At 43.5% G+C, this 25,000-nt stretch overlaps 1 protein-coding gene across 1 annotated transcript; it reads left to right on the forward strand.

The window, feature by feature from the left end:
* Window positions 1-144: 144 nt before the first annotated feature.
* Window positions 145-9,518, forward strand: LOC103191184 (zinc finger, AN1-type domain 2A). Its single transcript, XM_007912147.2, has 6 exons — window positions 145-320; window positions 692-811; window positions 1,109-1,169; window positions 4,205-4,281; window positions 5,618-5,696; window positions 7,296-9,518. Exons 1-6 carry the CDS (start codon window positions 145-147, stop codon window positions 7,338-7,340), a joined length of 558 nt encoding a protein of 185 aa, XP_007910338.2. The 3' UTR covers window positions 7,341-9,518.
* The last annotated feature ends 15,482 nt before the right edge of the window (window positions 9,519-25,000 follow it).

Here is a 25,000-nt window from a genome sequence, read left to right on the forward strand (position 1 = left end):
AGCTCCTTTTACATCGGAAAGCACTGGACAACATCATACTGCAAAGTGTAGTTACTTTGCGTTTTGTAGGACTAACGCGGCGGCGGCGGCCAAGTTGCAAGTAGCAACAACGCCACCTTCCCCGCCCCCCCCAAACGGCCAAACATGAGAGCAAACGGCCAGCTTTATCTGCGGGAACTCTTGGCCGGAACAACCCTTTGCCACTTAAAATACTTGTCAGAAGAGCAATGCCATCTGAACTTCTGTTTGAAACATCGGCATCCTCTCGACCACGACTGCAATACAAGCGAGCAGCCTGAAACGTCTCTCTCGAAACCAGGGTAAGGAGGTGAAAACTTACATCCTTTTATAATTATTATACTAATCCTTGCATTCGATACAGCGCCTTATCACGTCTTTGAGACAAGCGTTTTGTCTTGCCGGGGAATCGAACCCTTGTCCTCTCGCTTGTGAGGCAATTGCTCTAATCAATATGCTACAGGACTGCAATCCATAGGAAGGGTTACCGTTTCCTTAGATTAGAGTCAGTTTAACCCATTGCATTGAAGCCAGGGGGAATGGCACTGATTCAATTAAAATGCTGAGGGTTTTGATATCTGAGCGTTCAGCATACGTCAATATCTCCAAATAGTTGGATTGGTAGAAATGCCGTACTCTGTTTAATTGTTTTTTTTTCTTTCTTTGCTGAAAGTCATGCTGCCATTTTGAGAGCTCAGGGAACATCGAAATCGAGTGCGAAAGCACCTACCAGCAGAGCAATGCCCAACGCTCGGGCAAATGGGCTAAACTCACCGGCTCGCTCAAACGACAGGTAATTGTCTACTGAGAGCAAACAATTGGCGCCCTACACTACAGCAGGGCAAACCTGTAGGGTGACTGCCACAGTCATTCACAACTGCACCTCGACGCACACTGTCATGTCTAGTAACGTTCAGGTAGATTATAATAATTACATTTCATACAGCTCCTTTCACGTCAGGAGGATGTCTCAAAGCGCTACAAGGATATACTGTAAAATGCACGGACTGTTTATTGTAAGCGAACATGGCAGCTAATTTCAGCAGTTTCTCTGAATTCGGCGATTGATTTTTTTTTCTCTCTTTATCAGTGAGATGCAGAGAACGCCGCCAAGACCCGTCCCTTCAGCTGCCTCGGTGCACGGAGGACTGGTGAGTCTGTCCCGCAACAGAAGGCTCCGGTCTTCTCCATGTCCCTCATGCTCTCCGTTCCATTGGGCGACGTGTTTTCAGCCACTATGCCCCCGAAACTCTGGAAAGCTCTTCCTCTATCCCTCTGCCTTAATAATAATAATAATCTTTGCATTTGATATAACGCTTTTCACGTCTTCTAGAAATCTCAAAAGCGCTTCACAGAATATGCTGTAAAGTGAATTGACCGTATATTTGTGGGCGAAACGAGACAGCCAATTGCATGAAGCAGTGTCCCACAAATAGTCGTGGATTGAAAATTACCAAATTATTGTGTTTTTTTGGAAGGATTATTATTAGGCGTGTGGAGTAAGGAAACTTGCCCAAGATTTTGCCCTGCCTGGAATTGAACCCAGGCATCTCGCTTGCAAGGCGAGTGCTCTAACCGCTGAGCTACAGGACTCCAGCTACAGGAGGCCTTGCCCCCTCCTTCTCCATCTTCAGGTCACGCCTGAAGACCTTCCTATTCGACCGTGCCTACTATCACCTCCCCCAGTTCAGTATTGTGCTCAGCCATTGTCAAGTGCTTTGGGACGCTACTCTACATGTGGGGCACTATATAAATGCAAATTGTTGTGCTAGTGTAGTTCAGTCGTAACTCTTAACCAGGTGTCGCATCAACTTCATTGTAACCATATCTTAAGGTGGGTGAAAAATGTTGTGTAGTGCCTACAGACAGTCTCTAGACTTGACAGTAACTACCTATAGAGTTTTGAGGTGTTTTGCTGTAATAAAGTCTTGTATCAAATGAAAGGATTGCATGTTGTGTTATGGACTGACTGAATCAAAATCACTGAGCAGATTTGCAGATATCTTGGATTCCTATAATCCTTGTATTTGACACAGTGCCTTATCATGTCGTTGAAACGTTTCAAAGCGCTTCACAGAATGTATTGTAAAGTGGATTCACTGTGTATTTGTGAGTGAAACATGGCAGCCAGTTGCAACACAAACAGTTGTGGGGTTTTTTAGGGTTATTACTCCTAGTTGTACATTAATTTATTACTTTTGTGTCTGGGAAGAGTGCGTCACCAGAGCATGAGAGTGACTTTTAAAACTGTGCATTTGGAAGCTCGCTATAGACAATCCCTTATTCAGGAAATACACCGGGTGTCTCTAGCCCTTGGATACAACATATTTACATTTGTATAGCGCCTTTCATCTCAGGAGGATGTCCCAAGGCGCTTGGCGATCAGTGTTTCGGACCCGAGTTGGGATTGGGGAGGGTGGAGGGTAGGAGGAGGAAAAGGAGGGTGATCAAAGGCGTGGTTGAAGAGGAGGGTCTTGAAGGGGGCGAGGTGGAGGAATTGCGGGATGGAGTTCCAATGGGGGCAGAGTGGCAGAAGGCCTGACCGCCAATGATGGGTCGGGTGAGGCGGGGGATGTAAAGAGGCCGGAACCTGCTGAGCGGAGGGAGAAGCTGGTAGGTTAAGTAGGGCTTGGAAGTCGCAGAGGTAAGGGGGAGCAAGGCCACGGACACAATAGGACGAATAATGTTTTTTTTTAAAAAGACGATTTGCAAAAATCAATGTAACGTTGAATCTGTTGGATATAATTGAGTCCCCTTTGCGTTGGGTAATTGACTGAGTCAATTGAAGGCTGGACGCTTACTTTGCAGTGTGTATTTCTTGAGCTTGTGATGATGTGGAAAAGTCCTACCTACAAGGTTTCTGAGACATTGCATTTGGCCTCCAATGAGCTGGGCAATTGAAATTGAAGGAGTGAGACTATCACACACTGGGTTTGTGATGTAGAGGTAAAATGATACTTTGGTGTGTTTGCTCATGAGATCAGCGATCGGATTACTTCTCCATTTTTGGTTCTGGTTCTCGGTTGGTGAGGACAGAAGTATTTTTTTTTTTGTCTTGGAACTGTTCAGATTATTTCAACAGAAAACCCATTATATAAAAGTCTGCTGTGTAAACAGGACTGGCTGAGCTGTATCCAGCTGGGATAGGAAATGACTGGTCTGGATGCACAACTCCCTGGTCTGTAATTCACTGGAATGACTTGGTGTTGCAAGCTCGCTGGAGCAGTTTAGAAATGAGTCCATTGGGAAGAGTTGGCCAAAGTGAGGCTTGAATAACCTGTAAAGCCTTGCATTAAAAGACTGCAAATCCGAGAGAGCGCACCCAAAGATTGCTTCACCTCTTTCAGTTTGCACAAGCAAATGGCCTTTTTTTTTATGGGATGTCACCATTATTAACTAGCTGGTATGGCACTATGCTGGGAAATCACTAGTTTAAATGAATACTCGTTGGGTGGAAGGCAAGGCTGCTTCTGGCAAATTGCCATCTGAGTGTGCGGGAAAGGACATGTGCATTCTTAGGCTCATTTTGTACACCACGGACCGGGGATAAGGTCGTTGATCGGTGTGAAGATGAGGGATTGTGAGCACAGTAAATGTGTCTGGTTTATATCAAAAATATACAAATCAATGCCACAACACAACCCGGGAGCACAATGTGGTTTCAGTTCTCCAGTAATCGCTGGATGTATTCCTGCAAAGTCTTCTAATAATCTTTGCATTCTGACATCTTCTCCTTTATTGCATCTAAAACTGCATTTATTGGGCAATTGCGGTAGCTGTTTTTAAGGTCAGAAAAGTCCTGTAAACAGCCATGAGGTGAATGACCAGTTTTATCTGGAGGTTACTGGCCAGGCTGATAGGAAAAACTCCCCTCATTTCTCTTGTTCCATGTGAAAGACAACATCTCCTAAAGGTGGCAGTACTCTCTTTTCTCCCACCGACCATAAAAATTAATCACTCAATCCAAGACTGTTCGTGGGACACTGCTGTATGCAATTGGCTGCTGCGTTTTGCCCACAAAATATACAATCAATTCACTTTACATTGTATCCCGCAAAGCACTTTGAGATGTCTCGAGGACATGACTAGGCCTGTATCAAATGCAAGGACTTTTATTACTTGCATTGCTTGCGTGCAGTGGTCCTTAAGGATCTCCCTTTACTGATTTACAAATCTTTCTCTTAAGACGGAAGAGCAGGCACTGCAGAGAGCATTGGAGATGTCGCTGTCTGAATCCTCAAGAACATCACCTCCGTCTCTCAGGTACAGCTTTGAGCCCGAAGATTCCTTTTTCTGGTTTAACTTCTAGGTTCTCTTCCCCCTCTTTCCCCCCCCCCCCCAGATTTCTTCAAAACATTTGCCACGTCCTGTTTAGGTGGTGGGGGGTGGGAGGAGTGGAGTTGTTCGAAGTTCTATCCCTCCACTTGGCCAAGGAAACACAAGTCCATCTGTCTCTCTGCCCATAGAGCCACTCAGTTCCTGCCGGACACTAATGAAGTCCCCGTGGCCAGTGCTGCTTTGTTCTTTCAGCTGTGCCAGGCTTGCATGGAGATAAGTGATTGAAGAGTGACAGAGGTACTCAAATATCCTGCCTTCGAACGTGGGAGGTCCGCTTGCACTCAACACCAAATTACATCTGTATAATGCATTCAGCGCCTCTGCCCCCACACTCTGGAACTCTATCCCGCAATCCCTCCGTCTCACCCCCTTTCTTGCCTCCTTCAAGTCCCGTCTAAAGACTTTCTCCTTCGACAGCGCCTTCGGCCTCCCTCCCACCTCCACCCCACTGCCCTCCACTTCCCAATTCCCAGCTCAGTTCCAAGACTCCTGATTGTACGGTTCTCAGGGACGTCTTTTTGACGAAGGGTGTTCTACAACTTTAATTTGTAGTTGTTGACTTCCACATCGGGAGGACATTCCAAAGCCTTGGACAGTCAAGAATTTGCACTTGAACTGACGATTGGGATCAGGTGGGTGGGGAGGTGACTGACCAGTTTTACAGGGATTAGTCTCCTGTAAATTTTGTTGAGTGTCAGAGATCCTACAAACTGCCTGGAGCATTGACGGTAGCAATTTGCTCAACAGCTTTACAGAAGCCCATGTTTATATCGCGCCTTTTTGAGTAAAAATGCCTCGAAGGGCTTCTTGAAACGGAAATAATTTGAAATCAGTTGTTATGTAAGTGAACGCACCAACTAATCTCCAGGAGAAACATCCTGCAAACAATGTGATGAATAGGCAATGAATCACAATACATTAGTGTATTTAGGTGTGAGTGGATATCAGCCGGGACCACTGGGAGGCAGGAGTGTGTATCGTGTGTGTGTCCCTGCCTTTGGTGCAAAGGCAGGGAGATTTTGTTTAATGCCCGGAGGATTTCTGTATTCCAATTCAGAACAAATGTGCAAAATAAAATGCATAGGCTTATTAACCTGTTATGCATCAGAAATTCCAGCTCCCGTCCTGTGTTCTGTCTGTCCTCGGTCCTGTTACTTAGGATCGTATTTAGCATTCGACATCCTCTGAGCTGTTGGTTCTAATGCTAATATTCCCGTTTATAGTGTGTGTGTGTTTTGATCTGGGTTTTTCCTGTGTTTAGCCCTCAGGAACAGGAGGATTTGGCATTAGCCCAGGCCATCGCTGCCAGTGAGGAAGAATTCCGCAGACAAGCACAGCAGGTAATTGCAGTCTAAAGGAATGCACGGCAACTTTGCAGATATATACCCCTGTGAACAGCCGAGGTTGCTTTTGGGATTAAAGGATTCTTCCCCGAGGACCAATTTCAAAAGATTGTTTGCCAATTTTCCGGGATTTTTCTTAACCACTTTTATTGCAACTCTAAGCACTGAGGACATAATTGATGGAGCCGGTTCGAAGGAATTATTGAGCTCAACCGTTTATGGTAGCTGATTCAGATACAATAGTAAATGTGCGTTTCCTTCAATACTCTATTGACTATGTTAATGACTGCCTCCCAATGTTAATTCAGGTCTTTTACACAGTTGAGCTCAGTGGCTCCTTCCCCAGTTTGGCAATTATGTAATCGGCGCTCCCTGTTTCACCAAAATTAATCCCTTTTTTTTTAGAAACCGAGTATCTTAGCGTTAATTAAAAACTTGATTTTCGACCAGCCAAATATTAGAAAAAAAACATTGGTGGAAAGGCAGTGGGAAGTGGGGAATGTGAAGTTTGTGTGCTAGGCATGAAAGGATTCCCTGCTAAGCCGCCCCAGCTGTCTGTCACCGTGTCTGATAACTCTCCGACATCAATGAAATTCATTGAAGCATTAAATTAATACAATCAAAAAGTCTAGTTTGAATTTCAGATGATTTTCGAAGCAGCCGAAATGTAACTTTAAATTCTCCTCTCATTCGCTGTATATTATGGGGGATAATTGTAAGCTCGGGAGAGGGGGGGGCAGGAGGTGGTGGGGGGGAGAGGGAGTGTTAACAACACTGCATTGCATTGCCGGCACCTTACCACGCTTGCAGGATCTCTCGCAGGCAGCATTAAATGTTTGCTACCTGTCTGTGTTCTCGTCTCTCTCATTGAGTGATGTGGTTTTGCCAAGCCATGCACCACCACTGGTAAATTGGTGTCAGAATGTGCACATTCTTAAACGCCCCAAGTATATAGTTAATCTAAGGCCCAAGGATTGCTGTGCAATTTTTTGTGTCATCCATTTACAGTAGATAGCTCTTCTCCCTCTCCCCTTAAGTGCTGTGATTCAGTTAAATCTTTATTTTGCGGCAGTTTTTCTAACTCTGCTATGATTTTTGCTTTTTTACTTGCTTTCAAGTTGGTCAGTTTGCGTCATACAGGTTTTCCCAAGTTGGCTTCAACCCTGGACTTTACTAATGCTTCTTTGGAGCTGACCTTTCCCCCCCACCCCCCCTCCTCTCGCCCCTCCCAACCCCAAGCCCCCCTCGCCCCTGTGCTAGAATGGACCAAGGTAACACTGTCCATGAGTTAATGTGGTGTAAACCCCAGACCTGCTTCACTGCATGCCTAACAGCCAGCCAGATGCTAATCCAGTGACCCTGTGGTGGTGGGGGGAGAGGTGTTGAATCAGCTCACCCAGTCTTAGTGCACAACTGAGGTTAGAGAGTGAGGTAGTAACTGAGGATTGGGTAGTTAGCAAGTGGCATTTTGCAGTATTTCAGCTACAATACTGTAACTCTGCCTCTGTACTAAACATTTCTATGCTCTAAGGAATGCGTGTGATATCTTCTCAGGTTCACTGTGTTCATGGGCACTTTTTGTTTTGTGTGTTTCAGACACCGCAGCGAAACTCAAGGTCCCTGCCCTGTAAACTGTCCTGACCCTGGCATTGTGACGTTTTGCCGGTGCAAACCTCGGGAGTCCAGGTCCCCTGATGGACGAACGCAAACAGAACATAGACCGGGGCCACGGCAGCGGGCAGTTCTGAACATTGAGAGGGCGGCCGTGGGCTTCAATGAAATAACCTAACCCTCGGTTCACTCTGATTCTATGATTGTATGATTCTACTAATGGAATGTATATTCTCTGAACTCGTTCAATTCTTGTAAGTGGTTAAGAGGGCGACGCAACGGAGCAGGGAGCACAGTTAGCGGTATGCATGCTTGCAGTTATTGTATTTAATCATGATTATTTCTTTCAAAGTTTTGTCAGGATTTTAACCTGTATTTAAAAACTAACTTTCTGGGTTGACGTGACCAGCAATGGGCTTTGTGCAGGTGCGTCTCAGGTGATCTTGGGAGTTGGATAGACTCTGATGGCACTTTTCTTTGAGTGTTAGCAATTGATAAATATTACTTACTGTGCCTGAAAACTAGCACCACCTTGAAGCTTGCAGCCAGCGAACGTTGTCGGGTCTATTTCCTCAGTAAAGTTACGGATTAAATTGGTTTTGGTTTCTAAACACCGCCACATGTTTATCAAACGTCGGCTTTCGATTGAAAATTCAGGTTTTAAAGTTTCACTGGCTTGAAATCCAGTGTATGTATATATATATATATATATTAAAAAAAATCGACTATCAGTCGATTTTGGAGTTGCTTTGGGGTTAACCATCGTATCAAACGTAGCGATAACTTTTTTTCACATCCACTGCTGGCTTCATTTAAGGAGATTTGTGCTGAAACCTGCTTTGTTGAGTAAACTTGTCAGTTATCGCTTTTGCTTTGTAATGGCTGGTTTGCATTGCCGCCTGCCTATGCCTCGAGTCAGCCTTACCTTCAGAGAGTAGGAACAAGAGGAGGCCATTTAGCCTGCTCTGCACACACCCTTTGCCATTTCCCTTCATATTTTTATCCCCTGAGTATCCGTCTCGCAAGTGAATTCCTCAATCAATTTATCATCAGTGGATTTCTGGGGCAGTGCATTACAGATACGTCTAGAAACCACAGCATGTAGTCTCACCTCAAACGTGCGCCTGTTCACAGACGTGTCCGAGAAAGTACTGGAGGGAGCCCTACCCCAGAGGGCTAAATTAGATATGGTAAAAGAGAGGAGGGGAAAAAATTATTCCATGAAGTCTTTGTTCAGTTATGAACACTTAAAATTAAAGTTTTCTTCCTCCACACTGAAATCTACTTATGCAGGTTGCTGTTTACTGTGACATAATATGGAGCCGGTCATTACTGAGTAGCGAAAGATTCCGCAGGGCTGACAATACAAATTATTTGCCGGGACACAATGTGGCTGTAGAGATGATCACCAAACAACCAAAGAATCCCTGTCTGACATGAATCGCTCTTGGGTTTGAGTCTCACATTGGGGCTGACTCTCCAGTGTAGGAGCGGAGAGCGTTAGGGAAAGTGCTGTCTTTCGTACAAGAAGTCAAACTGAGTTCCCATCTGCCTGTTCAGGTAGCTGTTAAATGATCCTGTGAGACTTTTTTTGTGGGGGGGAAAAACAAGGTGAAACTTCTCCCACTGTCCTGGCCAACAATCCCCCCAGATACATTGGTCATTTACCCCATGGCTGATTGAGGGAGACCTTGCTACTATTAAGTGGCTACTGCTTTTGCCTACAAAACTATTCACTACACTTGTTAGTAAATTGCATGCAGAGTGCTTTGTGATGTTTTGACACATTATAATAGGGTAATACAGGAATGCAAGTTGCTCCACAACAAAGATTTAACAATTTGAAGGAGCTATTTTGAACTTGGATCCAATTTTTAAGTGCATGGTATAAGACCTACCTGCTAAACAGAGACCCAAGCTTTGAAAGGTTTTAAATAGTTCTTTGTACAACTTACAGGTCTTTGCATCTTTAAAACCCGCATCCCTTCCCTTTTAACGCAGTATAAAATGTTTTTATTATGCCATTCTACCTGTTCTGGGGACAGTGCAACAGATCTGTTGGGGTCTCTCTCACTCTGTTTCATGTACCTTTTGAATGAGCTTCTGCAATCACTACCTTATTTATTGAGTTGAAATCAGACTCCCATTCTGATTATGCTACACTTGTAATTTATTTGAAAGTTGAAATACAATTTTGCCATGATTACTCCAAAAGTTTGGTCTGTTTTATTGACTTTGTAATATCAATTATATTCCTTACAGTTTATATATAGCGCCTTATCACATTGTTGAGAAGTCTGAAAGCACTTCACAGAATATACTATAAAGCAGAGTGACTGTATTTTGTGGGTGAAATTATTATTATGGATTAGATTAGTCACTGAAACAGTTAATCCTTATGGATGGGTAACATTTTAATGTATCTATGTTTTGACTTATAGAATGTTTTTGCACATACTGTATAAAGGAGATGGAATTGGGCTCAGATTTCACTCCCTCTCTCATTGGGTCCATTGGGTAGCGATTGATGATGGAGCTGATTTCTGCCTTCCTGGGAACATGAGGCCTGTGGAACGTAACAGGATTAGTTTCATTGGGGGCTGCCCTTTCAGCCACAACGTCCTGAAACTCTGGAACACTCTTCCCCCAATCCCTCCACCTTGCCCCCTCCCCCCCCCTCACTCCCCACCTCCAAATCCCACCTAAAGCCTTTACTTTTTGATCGTGATTAAGGTCACCTCCCTCTCCCCCTGGCTCGGGGTCAAACTCCGCCACTGTCGAGCGCTCTGGGACGCTATCCTGCATGAGGGGAGTGCTATATAAATGCAAGTAGTTGTTTTTGGCATCCAATTGGAAGGCACAAATCCACATTGTTCAGCATATCGTGCCTTTAACGAGTCCCAAACCACTGAATTAGAGCCAGTGCTCTGAACAGGTGTGTAAGCACATGATAAAACTTAACACAGTGCTGGGTCCCATTGCAGGGGGCTTTAACTGGCAGTGAGATACCAGCAGTAATTGAACAGGGGGATTGCCGATATTAGAACTTGTGAAATGAAACTCGAGCAGCTTATAACATTGTCAAAAGCCTGCAGGATTCAGCCTCTGCCTTGTTTCAGCCAGTCATGTTTTATTCTTTTGTAATCTAGATGATGTAAGTACTTCTCGCTTGTTGGGGCTTTTTCCAGATAGAATTACTTAACCTTGTTGCCGAGGTGCTGCAGGGAGCCCAGAATCTGTCCTGAATGATGTAGCTGAAAGGTTGTCGCACGTAATTGTCAGCGATCCGTTCCCGCTCGCCTCTTGTTAATTCTGTAACCCAAAGCCCTGATGAGAGTGGCTGTAGCTGGACAAGCAACGGGAAGCTTGCCAGTGTTGGTAATGACCAGCTAGTTTAAGCACACCGGGATGCTATCCCGCGTGAAGGGTGCTATATAAATGTTCCCTCCCCTCACCATTTCCCTCTGCTCGGGTCCCGACCCAACTGTCCAGCGCCTTGGGACGTCCTCCCGACGTGAAAGGCGCTCTATAAATGCAATCTTGTTGTTGTTGTTTATATTGGTTAAACTCCAGCAGTTACTCCCAAGGCCGAGCCTCTGCTCTTGAGACAACGTACCCAAACTCTGGCATCAGGCGTGAAAGGTGTGACCCTCTAACCGACAAAGGTTAACCGTACCTTTGTGAAACTCAGTAATAAACAGAGCAGCAACTCTGCAGTTTTGAGCGTGGTGAGGGGTGGGGGTGGGGGGTGGTAGAGGTGTGTGGTTAAGGAAGAAAGAAGAAACCTTGATCGGAAAAAAATAAAGCTCCCAAGTTAAACAAATTCTACAAAGTGTGTTTATTGCCCACTTACTGCTCTCTGGGCCTCAAACAGAGTACCACAACTTCACTGTGTAACCAAAGAATTGCTGCTCTGATTATTTAGAATCAGTAGCCACCTCCTGAACAATAAACGCGACTCATTGGAATGAAATAAAATGAAAACTTTTGTTTCACTGGAATGAAAGGTGACACCAATGCTTTTAATATTCAGGGAGTGGGTAAAAGTACACTGCCACTCCAAGCAGACAGACTAGCCTTGCACTTTCAAATCTTTATCTTTGATCGAAAGTTGATTAAAGATTAATGTAAACTGGTCCCGGTGAAACAATGACTAGGTTGGTTACATAGTGTCACAGACTGAGAGAAGAATGATTTTAAGTAAGATGTTTTAACAGACTCGAAGGTAACTTGTTTGGGTCCCAGCCTTTGTGATACATACAATGTAAAGCTGGAGTGATTGTCCCTGTGGGATGCTCCCAAATTGTGGCCAGTACGTAATGGTGATTTTCAATAGTGATAGGATCAAGTTCGATAACAACTTTTAAGAGAGAAGTAGATAATTATTTGGGGAGGACAAGTTTGCAGGGCTGTGGGGAGAGAGCGGGGGAGTGGGATTGAGTTGGAAGCTCTTTTCAAAGAGCCGACACAGACACGATGGACCGAATGGCCTCCTTCTGTGCTATATGATTCTATGAAGGCCACAGAACAGGCTTTATGCACAAACAGATTGCTGGTGATGAGAAGAGACTTTGTGATATTATCTCATATTTTGCCCATCAGAAAATGGGCGACCTGAGATTTTTTAGATGGGATTTCAGTCTTAATTTTCTCACAAACTTATGTGACTGGGGGATGGGGTTGGAAACCGTATGTACCTCTTGTCAATGAGAGAAAAGGGAAATGCATAGAGACAGAGAAATGTCTTGTTAAGTGAATGTCAGACATATAATGCTGGCATTTGATCCTGTGCATATAATGCCAAAATATCATGGGTAATTGCTGTCAAAGGTAGTAACTGCATTCGCGAACAAACATGGTAGACAATTTACAACCAGCAAGGTCCCACAGGCTGCTCTGAAGTGAATGAATCGAGGATTGCTGAGCAGGACACTGGGAGAAAGGAGATGGTGAATGATATGGGGATGAAGAAACAAAGTGAGAGAGGGGGGGAGGGCGGCATTGTTGGGAGGAGAGGCGAGCAGTAGGTGGGAGACGAAGAATGAGGATACCGTGGAATGGGGTGGGGGGGATACGCAGAGATACAGTAACGGTGCACCCGGAGTGAAATGGCAGGAAGTGGGCGAGACAGAGAAGGTGATGTGAAACAATGCTATAAATGGTGGCTATGCAAATTGACTCAAGTGCAGATCAGGTTTCAGTGCTTTGGTGCAATTAGGCTCAAACTGCAGTCGCTTAATTGAGCACAAGATAATGGCACCCTACAGCTCCTGAGTGGGGCAGGAATGTCGATCTGAAGAGGTGTTGATGAATGTGTGAAAGCCAACGAGAGAAACACACAAGACACAGAGAGATGGGCACACAGGGCGGAGGGGGGAGGGGAGGCACGAGGAAAGAAATTAATGGGAGGAATGCAAATAGTATTGTGGATTCTGGGCGGGTGGGGGATGGGGACATTCATTTTTATGAAGAGGAAAAGATTTTTTTTTGGGTGGGGTGAGGGGTCAGCATACGTGTCAGTCTGACACGTATGGAAACCATCCCCATGCTTAAGAGCACCCAACGAGGAGAGGGGCGGAACAGATGTGTCCTAATTTTTGTTACGGAGCCATCGGGTGCAAGTAGTCATGTGACAAGAGCACCTGAGAGCATGGGTGATGAAGGCCCTTCAAGACCAGTTGATCTCATCTTTCCTAAATACCCACCCTGGAGGCTTCCTTCCCATCACAGCATCCAGCTGACTCCTCAATCAGTCCGTTGTCCTCTTTCAACCATCCTTCCTCGTATCCCTGTTCCAGTTGTTAAATGCCCTCTGCATAAGTGTCTATCCTGAAATTATTTATTATTACGAAATTGCCCTTCACACCCACTGTGAAGTGAGCCCCTTTGTCTATGTGAAAGTATCACTGTCGGCAGCCATGTTCTTTAATGCAAACAATATTTACTTTTTGATGGGCAATTAAAATAGTCTGCTGGACATGCCTTGATGTTTATTCAGTGCGGTTTATTAAAAAAAGTCATTCAATGCACGGCTGTTTGTGGGGACGCTGCTGGGCGCAATTGGCTCTTGCGTGTCGCCCACAAATTATGCAGTTAATTCACTTTACAGTGTATTCCGCAAATCGCTTTGAGGCGTCTCAAAGCCGTGATAAGGTGCTATATCAAATGCAAGGATTATTATTATTCTATATTAAATCCAGACACCTCTAGGCTTTCCACACAGGACTTCAGTTTTTGCTGATGCGGGGGTGGTGCGGTGAGGGGAATTTGTAGTTGGAACATCTGCACTTGAGGATCTGATTCGATTACCCTTTACGCATGATAACGGGTTTCCTCTGTGTGTGGTTAGACACCTTTGCTGACCAACGATAAAAAGAACTGGGTTAAAACTGAATCCCAAAGGGTGAAGGATTTCCAATGATTTTAACAAGGTGGGGGTGGGGTGGGGGGATGGGGGATGGAGATGTTCACTCTAAGCAGAGATAGCCTATGAGTTGCCTATCTCTGCTGCTCCTGTCGATTTAGGGTATCTCCTGATATCATTCAATGTTAGTTGCAACCCCTTTCTCATCCACTGGACGTCGCCCCGACACAGCCCTTCATCCATTGGAGACGAGTGGCAGAGACAGAGAGAGAGAGAGAGGACCAGACCCATTCTCTCCATCCCTCCCTCTCCCTCTGGTCGCTGTATCAATGGGACCTGTTCATGTTAATCTTACCAACAGCAACTTCCAACAGTTACAGTGGGAATTACCCCCATCTTTAAAGTCTCTGCCTTTAAACCCCCCCCAACCCCACCCTCCAACCCCAAGTATTTAAAAGCACTTTAGGGGGTCCCAATTAGAAGCGTTTATTGTTTGGTCAAAGAGAAAGAAGGACACAGATCTCCTGGAGGTGGTCACTGCTTCTCAATAAACAGTGCAGCGACTCGTGAAGTTGTGGTACTCCTCTCGAGGCTCAGAGATGCAGTAAAAAAAAGGCACTACACACACTTTGTCGAATGCGTTTAACTTGAGGTCTTATTTCTTTTTTTAATCTTATCTATCGAGATTTCGTCTTTCTCTTTTCTCTCTCTTTCTCTCCATCTTTCTCCTTTTCCTCCCTATTTCTCTCTTTCTCTCTCGTTTCTCTCTCTCTCTCTTACCTGAAACCCCCCAAAAAGGTGTGAAGTCATAACTAACTAATGATAGAGGGAATAATATTTTGCACCAATGCACACACACATATGCACACACACATGCACACACCCACACATGCACACACACACACACAGTCTTGAGGTGAGTGGGGGAAAAGTGTGGCTTTCCTGTTACTGTTGTTGCATAATTCCCCCCAAACCCCAAGCCCCCCCCCCCCCCCCCCACACACACACACACACACTTTTAATGGGGGAGTAAAACAAGAATGGCAAAGAAATAGCTTGTTTGAACGAGGCTGGATTTGAAACGTGTACAGATAGCTCCAGCTTTCATTCGACTTTTCTTACACTTAATACACACACACACACACACACACATATACACACACGAGAGTGTTTAATTTTATCCAGATAACACTTCTTCCATCCATCCAGCTGCCTATATCATTTTAAAGAGAGAGGGGAACAGAGGTTGAACAGCCTTTATTAAAAATACATCTATGGAAAGGCTTCCCAGGACAGTCAGTGGATGACAAAGAAATCACATGTAACAAACAACATTTTACCCAAGCTCCATTAAAACGTTAAAGAGCAATCTTCAGAACTCAGGTGGGGGGGAGAGGAAGAGAGAGAGAGAGAGAGCGAGAGATTGGAGCGAGTTAAGTGAAAATAAATTTCACTTTCATTTAAATCAATCAAATTTAATTGGCAATTTGTTTAAGCAAGTGTCCAGTATAGCTTCAGCTAAAACTATTAAGAGGGAAATTGGGAAGTGTTTGGAGGTGTGTTGTGTTGTGTGTGGGGTGGTGGGGGGAGAGTGGGGAGGGGAGGGGGGGTGCTTTGCTGAAATTCTTTGCTTAGTTAATTATTGGCTGTAGTGTGGCGGGTGAGATGCTAAGATTTACTATCTACAGAGAGAGAGCAGCGCAGACAATTCATTAAGCAGACGGCTTGTAAATTAGAGCTAAGTTAACCTGATTTCCCTTAATTAAAACATCTTTTTTCGTTTACGATGTGGATATAAGTAGATCTCAAGGGTTTTGGATTCTCTACAACAGCAGATGGTCAGGGTAAGGCGCAGATAATAGTTAACGCTTTCTTTGTAACCAGCCTTCAATGCGACGTGCGCAGCCAATCCACCAGCGGATTAACTTAATGACAAGACAGAACAATTAACACTATCGAGACCAGGGCAGTGGTGGGACTGACCAACCCTGGGCCAGCCGGCGGTTCGACTAGGAAGATTCTCCCTGCTTTGTGTCTGTCTGTGCGTCTTGTCTCTGTGTGTGTCTGTGGTGTTCTCACAGACTTTCCACCCACCTCCCAACCCTCGTCCCCAATTTCCACAGGCTTCCTGTTGCTGGAGAGTAAAGATTTTGCCCCACTGTGAAGCTAGCAAGCGAGTTACTCCTAGGGCGAGACCTTAGGCAAGTTTCCTTACTCCGCACGCATTTCCGGGACTACTAATCCCTTCAGAAAAAATAATATTAATAATTTGTTCGGTTAATCCACGACAGTTTGTGAGACACTGTTGTGCGCAATTATTGGCTGCTGTGTTTCGCCCACAAAATATACAGTCAATTCACTTTACGGTTTATTCCGTGAAGCACTTTCAGATGTCTCGAAGACGTGATAAGACTCTATATCAAATGTAAGGATTATTAGTATTATTATTACTTCATCATTACTTGATACTTGGGTTTAAATCCCCTTTGCTCCGAGCTGGACGACATTCCAGTGTAGGCTGAGGGGAATCACCAATAGCGAAAAGCCTTTGATTAAATCGTGGTCAGAAGATGGGAGAGCTTTGCCCGTTGAGGAGAGAGAGGAGACATTTTTACAATGACACAGAATTGTATAGAATTACAGTAAACCTCACAAAAGTCATATCATTTTAGACCGTACACTGAATATGACTTGCACAAAGTAAGAGTTTATGTGAAACTTATAAATAATAGGAATTCAACAGGACTTGGACACATGTACGAGTTAAGCAATTATACGACTTCTACAGATCAGACTTAGGCGAATTTTACTGTACACGTATGGCACGGAAACAGCTCAACTCATGGCTACCAACTTTTATGCCCTACATAAGGCCTACATCCATCCTTATCCCCTCTATTCCAATCTTGGGTCCATGGGAGAGAATGAGTATGACGAAAGGATGCCGTGAATTTTGAAGACAACACAGTGAGGGATACAGAGGGAGGAAGATCAGTGGGATTGAGAAAGTATACACAGAATAATAATAATAATAATCCTTGTATTTGATATAGCACTCTCCCTTACCCTAATCCTCCCCCCACCAGTTCAGGTCCAAATCCCTGACTGTCCAGGGCCTTGGCACATCCTCGTGACGTGAAAGTCGCAATCCAAATATAATTTTCTATTGTATTGATATAGTGCCTTATCATGTTGTTGAGATGTCTCAAAGTGTTTCACAGACTATATTGTAAAGTGTGTCGACCCTGTATTTTGAGACGTAGTGACTCAGCCAAGGATGTGGTGCACAGAGAGCCTGTCGTCTCCAGGGTGTTAATGAATGAAGAGCAGAATCCTCAGCAAAACGTGGATGAGGTTGAAGAGCACCGGGGGGTCATCGAGAAGATGAAGCGAGGAAGCAGGAGAGAGCAGAGGAGCTCCGCATTATGGAAAATAATTAGATGTGAGACATGATCTGGAGCCATGTGAGAGGTAGCCAACTATCTCCTTAAGAGCTCTGGGGCACTATATACATGCCAGCTGTTGTCGTCGTTGTTGTTGTAGCTACACAATGAACAGAACCTTGCTGTTAGACCACAAGAAGTTAAGTTGTTGAAAAGCTACACTTCGGCAAATACTTCCCAGAGCTGTCTAGGAAGATGACAAGCGAGTGGCCAAATTATTTGAGGAGTGGAGTTCCAGAGGTGCTTAAAAACAGGATCACTTGTAGTCATACAAGGCCTTTCAAGTAGGATCAAACACAGAATAGGAACAGTAGTGGATTGGACCTGCGGAAAATAACACTGCTGGTCAATGGATTAGCTCAGAGCTTCCAAGGTGGAGAATAACTTTAGAATTGATGACAGCTTTTCATAACTTAAGGAAGTACTTTATGGCGTGCAGCTCTATAAACACCCCTGACTGTGACATTCAGTCACATCCACAGAGCAATATACACACATGTATACACACGGTGACTATATAGATTTATCATTCCAAAGACACAAGCATGCAGTCGTGAATTATAAATAGGGACAAAAACAAGAGCAGATCACCCGTGGGGGGGATTAATAGACACACACTGACACCCTCCCAAACACATAGACATGGACTGAAACGCTCAAACACACACAGACACAAACACGCACCAATGCTATAAAAACACATGGACACAAATAAATAATACTAACGTTCTCCCTCACATCCTCACATACCTAACATGCATTGACACACAAACACACTTACACAAATACAGATGTTCACTGGCTTTCTGGAACACATGCACACACATTCCAACGTGGACAACTGACACAGACATACCCGAGACACACATAGTCTCACCTTCTTCCTAATATCTCTGAATAATAGTAATAATAACACTTGCATTTGATACAGCGCCTTATCACGTCATTGAACCCTCAAAGCGTTTTGGAGAATATACTGTAAAGTGAATTGACTGTATATTTTGTGGGCAAAACGTAGCAGCCAATTGTGCATAGCAGCGTCCCACAAGCAGTCGTGGATTGAGTAACCAAATTATTATTATTTATTATTATTTTTTCAAGGCTTTGACTCTCACGCCTAGTGTTTACCTTAATACCATTTCTTTCCGTACTACCTCTGCAGTATACATCTGTACTCTGTATGTCCAACTTAAACCACAGGAGTATGTTGTGCTAATATCCTGTGCGCGTATTCATGTGTTCTCTTACAACCTGCGGGAAAGTTCCTCGTTCCATCACAATGTTATGCTTTGTTGAAACTTGGGAAACTGTGAATGGATAAGGATCGAGTGTATTGAAATCGGTTTGGTTAGATCAGTAGTGAGCTAACCTGCAATATAGCATCTGAATTAGGTCTGAAAGTAGACAACTTGTGCGTTGCCTTGAGGAGAAACTATGGGGTCTAATTTGTGCTTATCTCTTAATGATTTAATAAGGAATTTGAATGTGAATGGGGACCCATTCAACTCGCAACTCACAAGCAATTTACTTCCGGAGCAGGATTTCCGCAGGTAGACAGGAATTCTAGCGGGATTCCTTATTAAGAAATCCCTAAATTAGAAACGAGAGTTAGCTTTGCCTGCGTGTTCCTGTGTGTGACTGTGTTCAGTTGCCCTGCTGAGAGATTAAGGGATCAAAGATCAACTGAGACGAATAGTGAGCTCAAGCCATTGCGAATGACTCCATTTTTACCAGGACTTTTCTATCAATATTTCAGGCGAACATCTTATTTTCTTTAGTTAAAAGGTGGAACAGGCTGCAACTGCAAGTGGTTGGAACGAGGAACTGTAAAACGTTTCAAAGAGGAACTGGATAGGTTACTGGAAATCCAATGGATTCCGGGTTATTGGGTGATACTACAACTAATAATAATAATCCTTGCATTTGATACAGCGCCTTATCATGTCTTCGAGATGTCTCAAAGCGCTTCACAGGATATATTGTAAAGTGAATTGACTGTATATTTTGCAGGAGCCTTGAAGACGCGATAAGGCGCTATATCAAATGCAAGGGTTATTATTATCATGTCCGGAGAAGTCTCAAAGAGACGCAGGATTTGATTGCCATGTGTAGTGACTGTATATCAGTAGGCAAACTAAGAGTGTTATATTGACAAGGATATCATCGACGCATTGAGACTCAGACATCAGCAAACTTGTACTGAGGAATTGGGACATTCACACAGAACTATCTACCTTCACTCTGACTCCTATGATTTTACACTAATTGACCATATATTCTGCATATCGACTCACAACTGTAGGAACACACAGTCACAGTCTCTCCATGTGTAGGGATTCAGCCGGACACAAAGACACAAACTTTAAACACATTGATCCCAGCTCATACCAGCCCCACAGAGACATCCTTTTCAAGCGCACACGTACACCGACCCCACTCACTGCAGAACTCACACACACACACACACACTCTCAGTCTGTCACCCAGACACACACAATGCACACACTCACTGCACACACTCTGTTACACACACACACTTTCTCACACCAACGCACACACAGACTAAAGACCACACAAACACGTCGCCACACGCACACACACACGCACACGTTCGGTTTGGCATTTTCACACACACTTTGTGCACACTCACTGACACACACTCGCGTTCACTTTGTGCACACTCACACACACACACACACACTGGCTGCCAGTTTCCACGCCACAAAACCAACTTGCAAATTGTACACAAGAGGGCAACAGAACCCAGACTACATTTAAGTCTGTCTAAAGTTTGCAGTTTATTGTTATAGACATTTATCTTTTGTTCAGATTTCATTGACTGTACAACCGAATAAAATCATCACAGAACTCTCCGCTATAAATAGATGTAACTGTCAATGAAAGCGGAGATTTTAATGTTTAACATTTGGGTTTACTCTGTGGTTGAGAGTCTGCACCTCAGTACAGGTGTCTCATGGCTTTCCACCTTGACAGCAAGACCAGAGAAGACAAGAGAGAGGGAGGGAGGGAGGGAGGGATGGAGAGAGAGAGTGGAAGAAGAAGAAAAAAAAAGAGAGGAAAATGAGAGAGGGAGTAAACGAAAGGAAGAAACGAGAGGGACAGGAGATAGAGAGAGTTTGAGGGAGGAAGAGAGAGAGAGAGAGAGAGAGAGAGAAAGAGAGAGCAGAGAAAAGAGTGGGCAATGAGACAGCGAGAGAGTGACAGAAAGAGAAGAGAATAAATAAAGGAGAGACGCGCGAGTGAATGAGAGAGAAAGCGTCTGCGGGGCTGAAATTTGTTTCAGGATTGTGGGGAAAGCGAGTGATATTTCACGGGGTTTTTATTTTTTTTTAAAAGACTAAATATCTATAAATGAGGACAAAATGTTGCAAAACACTCTTAAGACACGTTCCGCGTCGTTTGACTCAGTCTCCAATTCTGTGGGAGTGAATGCGAGAGAAGTGTTTGGGGTCAGGTTTTCATTGTGTTTAATTGCTGAATTCATATATATATATATATATATACATATATATATATATATATATACAGAGAGAGAGAGAATGAGAGTGAGAGAGAGAGGGAAAGATAGTTGTATGTTATGAAAGAGAGAGAGTTTATGATATGAGAGAAAGAGAGAGAAAGAAATAAACACAAATGCTGATTTCAGATAATATATACTGTATATATACACACACACACACCATATATATATAATATATAAAGAGAGAGAGAGAGAGAGAGAGAGAGAGACCCAGACCTATCAATCGTACAGTGATTAGCGCAAAGTGTAGGGCGCCCGAAAATGCAAATTATTCCCTTTACAAAGCCTCTTCGCAAATTGGCGTCACCATTTCTCAAATTATATCATTACTATATTTTTAAAATGTTAATATAGTGAGGCGATTTCCCCGGGGAGGCGGCTAAATTAGTTCTATTTCCGAGCGGTTCTCTCTCGTGTGTTAATGTAAGCGGAGAGAGAGAGAGAGAGAGAGAGAGAGAGAGGGGAGAGAGAGAGAGAGAGAGAGAGAGCGACAAGGAGACCGATCAGGCAGATTACAATTAGAGTCCCTGATTTAGACTCGATCAAGCATTGATAATTTTTGGCATATTAAGCACGTTTTAGGAAAGGTGATAAGTCAGTTTTAATTGAAATGAAATTATTATTCCTGATAGAAGTTTGGATATTATTAAAAGAAAAAAAAAACGCACTCATTTAAGATTCAGTTTTTCAATGCACCAGAAATATTTGAAGGGCATTAAGGATGTCAGAAACGACAGAGGTAATTTGAAAGGAATTACTTTTTCGCTTTCTATCTAAAATATAGTGAATTAAAACTCGCAGGCCAATCGCCTTCTCGACGTCTCTCTTTTTTTTCTCTCTCTCTCCTTTGACGGGTTTTACAATCTGTAGATAATTAGATGGGCAGAAATTTTAATTGTAGGGATTAAATAGAGTCTTGAAAGTCTTGTGTGTATCTGAAGGGAATTTGAAGAGAGAGAGAGGGGGGGAGTGGGAGAGAGGAGAGGGAAATGGGGGTTAGTTATATGCTCTCTCTCTCTCGCTCTCTCTCTCTCTCTGTTTTTTTCTCCAAATAAAAAAAAATGCAAAAAAAAATTAAAGATCAGATTGCCTCGCATCAACAGAAAAACGTTTTGCTGTTTAATTGCGTCGCAGTCTCCACTCCTAGCGCCGGATCAAATCACCTGCAACAATTAATTTAGATCTAATTCAGTAATTATCAGTAAATCGAGTAATGTGAAGTTAATTTAGATAGTTAAAAATTAACTTGCGTGAAGTTAATTGAGTAATTAAAACCCTCAACTGCCGCCTATTAATTTGCTAATTAAAACTAAATTTGATTTCTGTGTAATTTAAAGTAATATTGACATCAGGAACGCTACGGACGCTTAGTGTGTGCCCAGTTTGTCGATTGTCAGCCTGGAGAGCTATCTACCTCACTGTCTGTGCTACACACACACTCACACACACGTTTATATTCCATTAAATCACCTCGCAACAAAAGCGGCTCTCACGCCTTAAGAATTAAACAACCATTAAAAACAGCGTCTGCATACTGTTAACTCTCTTAGCATTTTAATGATAGATTTTGTGGAGAGAGGGAGAGAGAGAGAGAGAGAGAGACAGAGAGAGAAGAAAGAGATGGTTATATCTCTCCCCTCCCCACACACACACACATATAACACACATACACACTCTCACACACATACACACACACACACACGCACACCCTGGGTTAGCCAAGGTTAGGCTGTTTTGCCCGTTTGTTTTATTACGAGCAGAATAATGTCACCCTGTATAAGTGATCCATTTGTGGGGCTGAGAGAAGTAGAGAAAGGAGGGGAGAGAGAGAGAGAGAGGGGGGGGGGGTAGGAGAGAAAGAGAGGGAGAGAGTGAAACGAGCCCTTAAAATCTGAGTGGGAAAAAGATTTCAGTACCAAAAAAGCTGAAATCAGGTTATGTTTTATTATGAAAGAGAGAGCGAGAGAGAGAAAGGAGGGGTGGGTGGAGAGGGGGGGGTGAGATGATTTTACCCTACAATGTTCTGGGTGTTTTTTTTTTGGTCGGGGGGGTGGTAGGAGAGGGGAGGGAGGGGGTGTTTAATAAACAACGACCAATTTCAATGCAAACAGCGGGTAGGAAATCAACCACAAGCGGACTATGAGATAACCTTAACGAGATAAAGAGAAACAAGGCGAGGCGCGCTGTCCTGAACCACAGCCTTTGTACGTCTTATTATCAAGTTAATTAAAGGCAGCATCTGACAATGTCACTCTCGTGTAGGAAAACGTATTTAAATGCAGTGTCTCAGAGGACTTTGTGTCAAGGGCTTCCTTTCATTGAGTTGCAAGTCTTGTTTTTTTTTGTGTGTGTGTGTGTGTGTGTGTGTGTGTGTGTCTCGCTCCCTCGCTGGAGATGGGGGGTACAAAAAAAAAACCTTGCGACTGAAAATCACATGTGTGAAGGGTGCCTTTTAATATATATATGAAAAAGAGAGAGAGAGAGAGAGAGAGAGAAAATTTGCTTTTATAAGCAAATGTCAGGCAGGCAATTATAGGATTTTGATGTAGGAAATCAAGAAATAAAACGATTTCCATAATTTGTGTAGATTGACTGGTTGACTACAAGCACACAGAACTCTCATCAAACGACACACACTCTCTCTCCTATTAAAACCTTGCTCCCAAACGCTTTAAGAGATTTTTTTTTCACAAAGACTCGAGAAAGCATTAAACTTGGCGCCGATTAAAATTTTTACATACTCAGATATGTGTGTGTTATATATATATATATATATATATATATTTAAAAAAAAACTGGTTTGCTGCGTGGACTCCGGGTCAAGTGACGAATGGATTATATGGTTCTTCATAATAATATTAATTAAACAATTTGCATGGTAATAAGGTAACAATTATCGCGGCTTATGTTGAAAGATACAGGTTATTACAATACGCCAATCATGGGCCAGGGGTCAGCCAGTGAGCGGGGGAAAGAGAAACTCAGCCCAAATTAACATTCTGTCAGCTCCAGAAATTGGTCAAATAAGTCGTATTAATTCTTTGTAATAATACAGAGAGAGAGAGAGAGAGAGGAGAGTCCCATTGCCTGAGTCTGATTAGACTGCATGTATTCACAACCACGTCTCTCCCTTGAATTCCACTCGCCACCTCAAACAGAAAATGAGGCGTTTATTGCTACAGGCAAATTCAGGTCCACTGGCTACAGTTTACATTTAGTATTTATAGAAAGTGAAATTAAATTAGGATGGAAAGTGCGGCCTTTGGCCTTATTGACCCTACATATGAATACTCTTTTTTTTTTATCCTCCCCCCCCCAACCCCCACCCACCCACCCACCAATTGGGGTATTTTTTTCTGGTTCCTTTCCATGTAAAGTGGTGTGTGTGTGTATGGGGGGTGGGGGGGGGGGGGGGTGTTTTGGGGGTTGTAAGTATTAAGAATAATTCTTGCGTTTGATATGGCCTTATCACATCGTCGAGATGTCTCATAGCGCTTCACATGATATACTGTAAAGTGTAGTGACTGCGTGTTTTGTGGACGAAACGCGGCAGTCAATTGCGCACAGCAGCGTCTCCCACAAACACAAACAGTGGTGGATCGAGTGACCAAATTATTATTATTATTACTATTATTGTTTCAAGAGAGTGCACTGTGTTTTTAATTAAGAAATCGCTTCAAACATGAGGGGGAGGAGATCTTTTTTATTGGAAAAAAAATCGTAATTCCCAAAAAAATTATAATGCATATCCCCTTCCCCCCGACAAACACGTTTTTTTTTTACTGAATGCGTTTCCTGTCACACTTATCGTTGGTCACATTCTGAATAAAACTCTCTCCAACTCTCAAAAGTTCCAAATCTAACAGTTTCTGAGCAAAGTATTGCCGTTTCGTGTGCAATATTTTATAAAAAAGCCATTCGTATATATATATATACATAGTATATATTTTTGGTGTGTGTGTGTGAGGGGGGGGGGGGGGGGGGGAGAGAAGAAAAGGGGTTATTCCCAATTCTTTCGTCCAAACACCGATTTCCCACTGTTGAAGGGTGCCAACATGCGACATGTGGTGTGATAACCAACGCCGGCGCTCATTATCGCATCGCATCTCATCGCAAAGCGCATTTTTAACCCAGATTTCTGCCCCCACCCGCCCGCCCCCCAACCTTATAATCATAATATTAATCCTTGCATTCGATACGGCAGTGCGTCAAGTCGCTGAGACGTCTCAAAGCGCTTCACAGAAATACACTGTAAAGTGAATTGACTGTATATCTTTTGTGGGCGAAACGCGGCAGCCAATTACGCACAGCAGTGACCCACATGAATTGAGTGACCTTTTTT

The sequence above is a fragment of the Callorhinchus milii genome, unplaced genomic scaffold, assembly GCF_018977255.1.
Source record: "Callorhinchus milii isolate IMCB2004 unplaced genomic scaffold, IMCB_Cmil_1.0 Scaffold16, whole genome shotgun sequence".
In the NCBI taxonomy this organism is placed as follows: Eukaryota; Metazoa; Chordata; class Chondrichthyes; order Chimaeriformes; family Callorhinchidae; genus Callorhinchus; species Callorhinchus milii.

Coding starts and splice junctions, on each gene's coding strand:
- LOC103191184 (XM_007912147.2), top strand. CDS start 145: ATGAGAGCAAACGGCCAGCTTTATCTGCGGGAACTCTTGGCCGGAACA. Junction 1,170..4,204: donor CCTCGGTGCACGGAGGACTG/GTGAGTCTGTCC, acceptor CTTTCTCTTAAG/ACGGAAGAGCAGGCACTGCA. Junction 4,282..5,617: donor ACATCACCTCCGTCTCTCAG/GTACAGCTTTGA, acceptor TCCTGTGTTTAG/CCCTCAGGAACAGGAGGATT.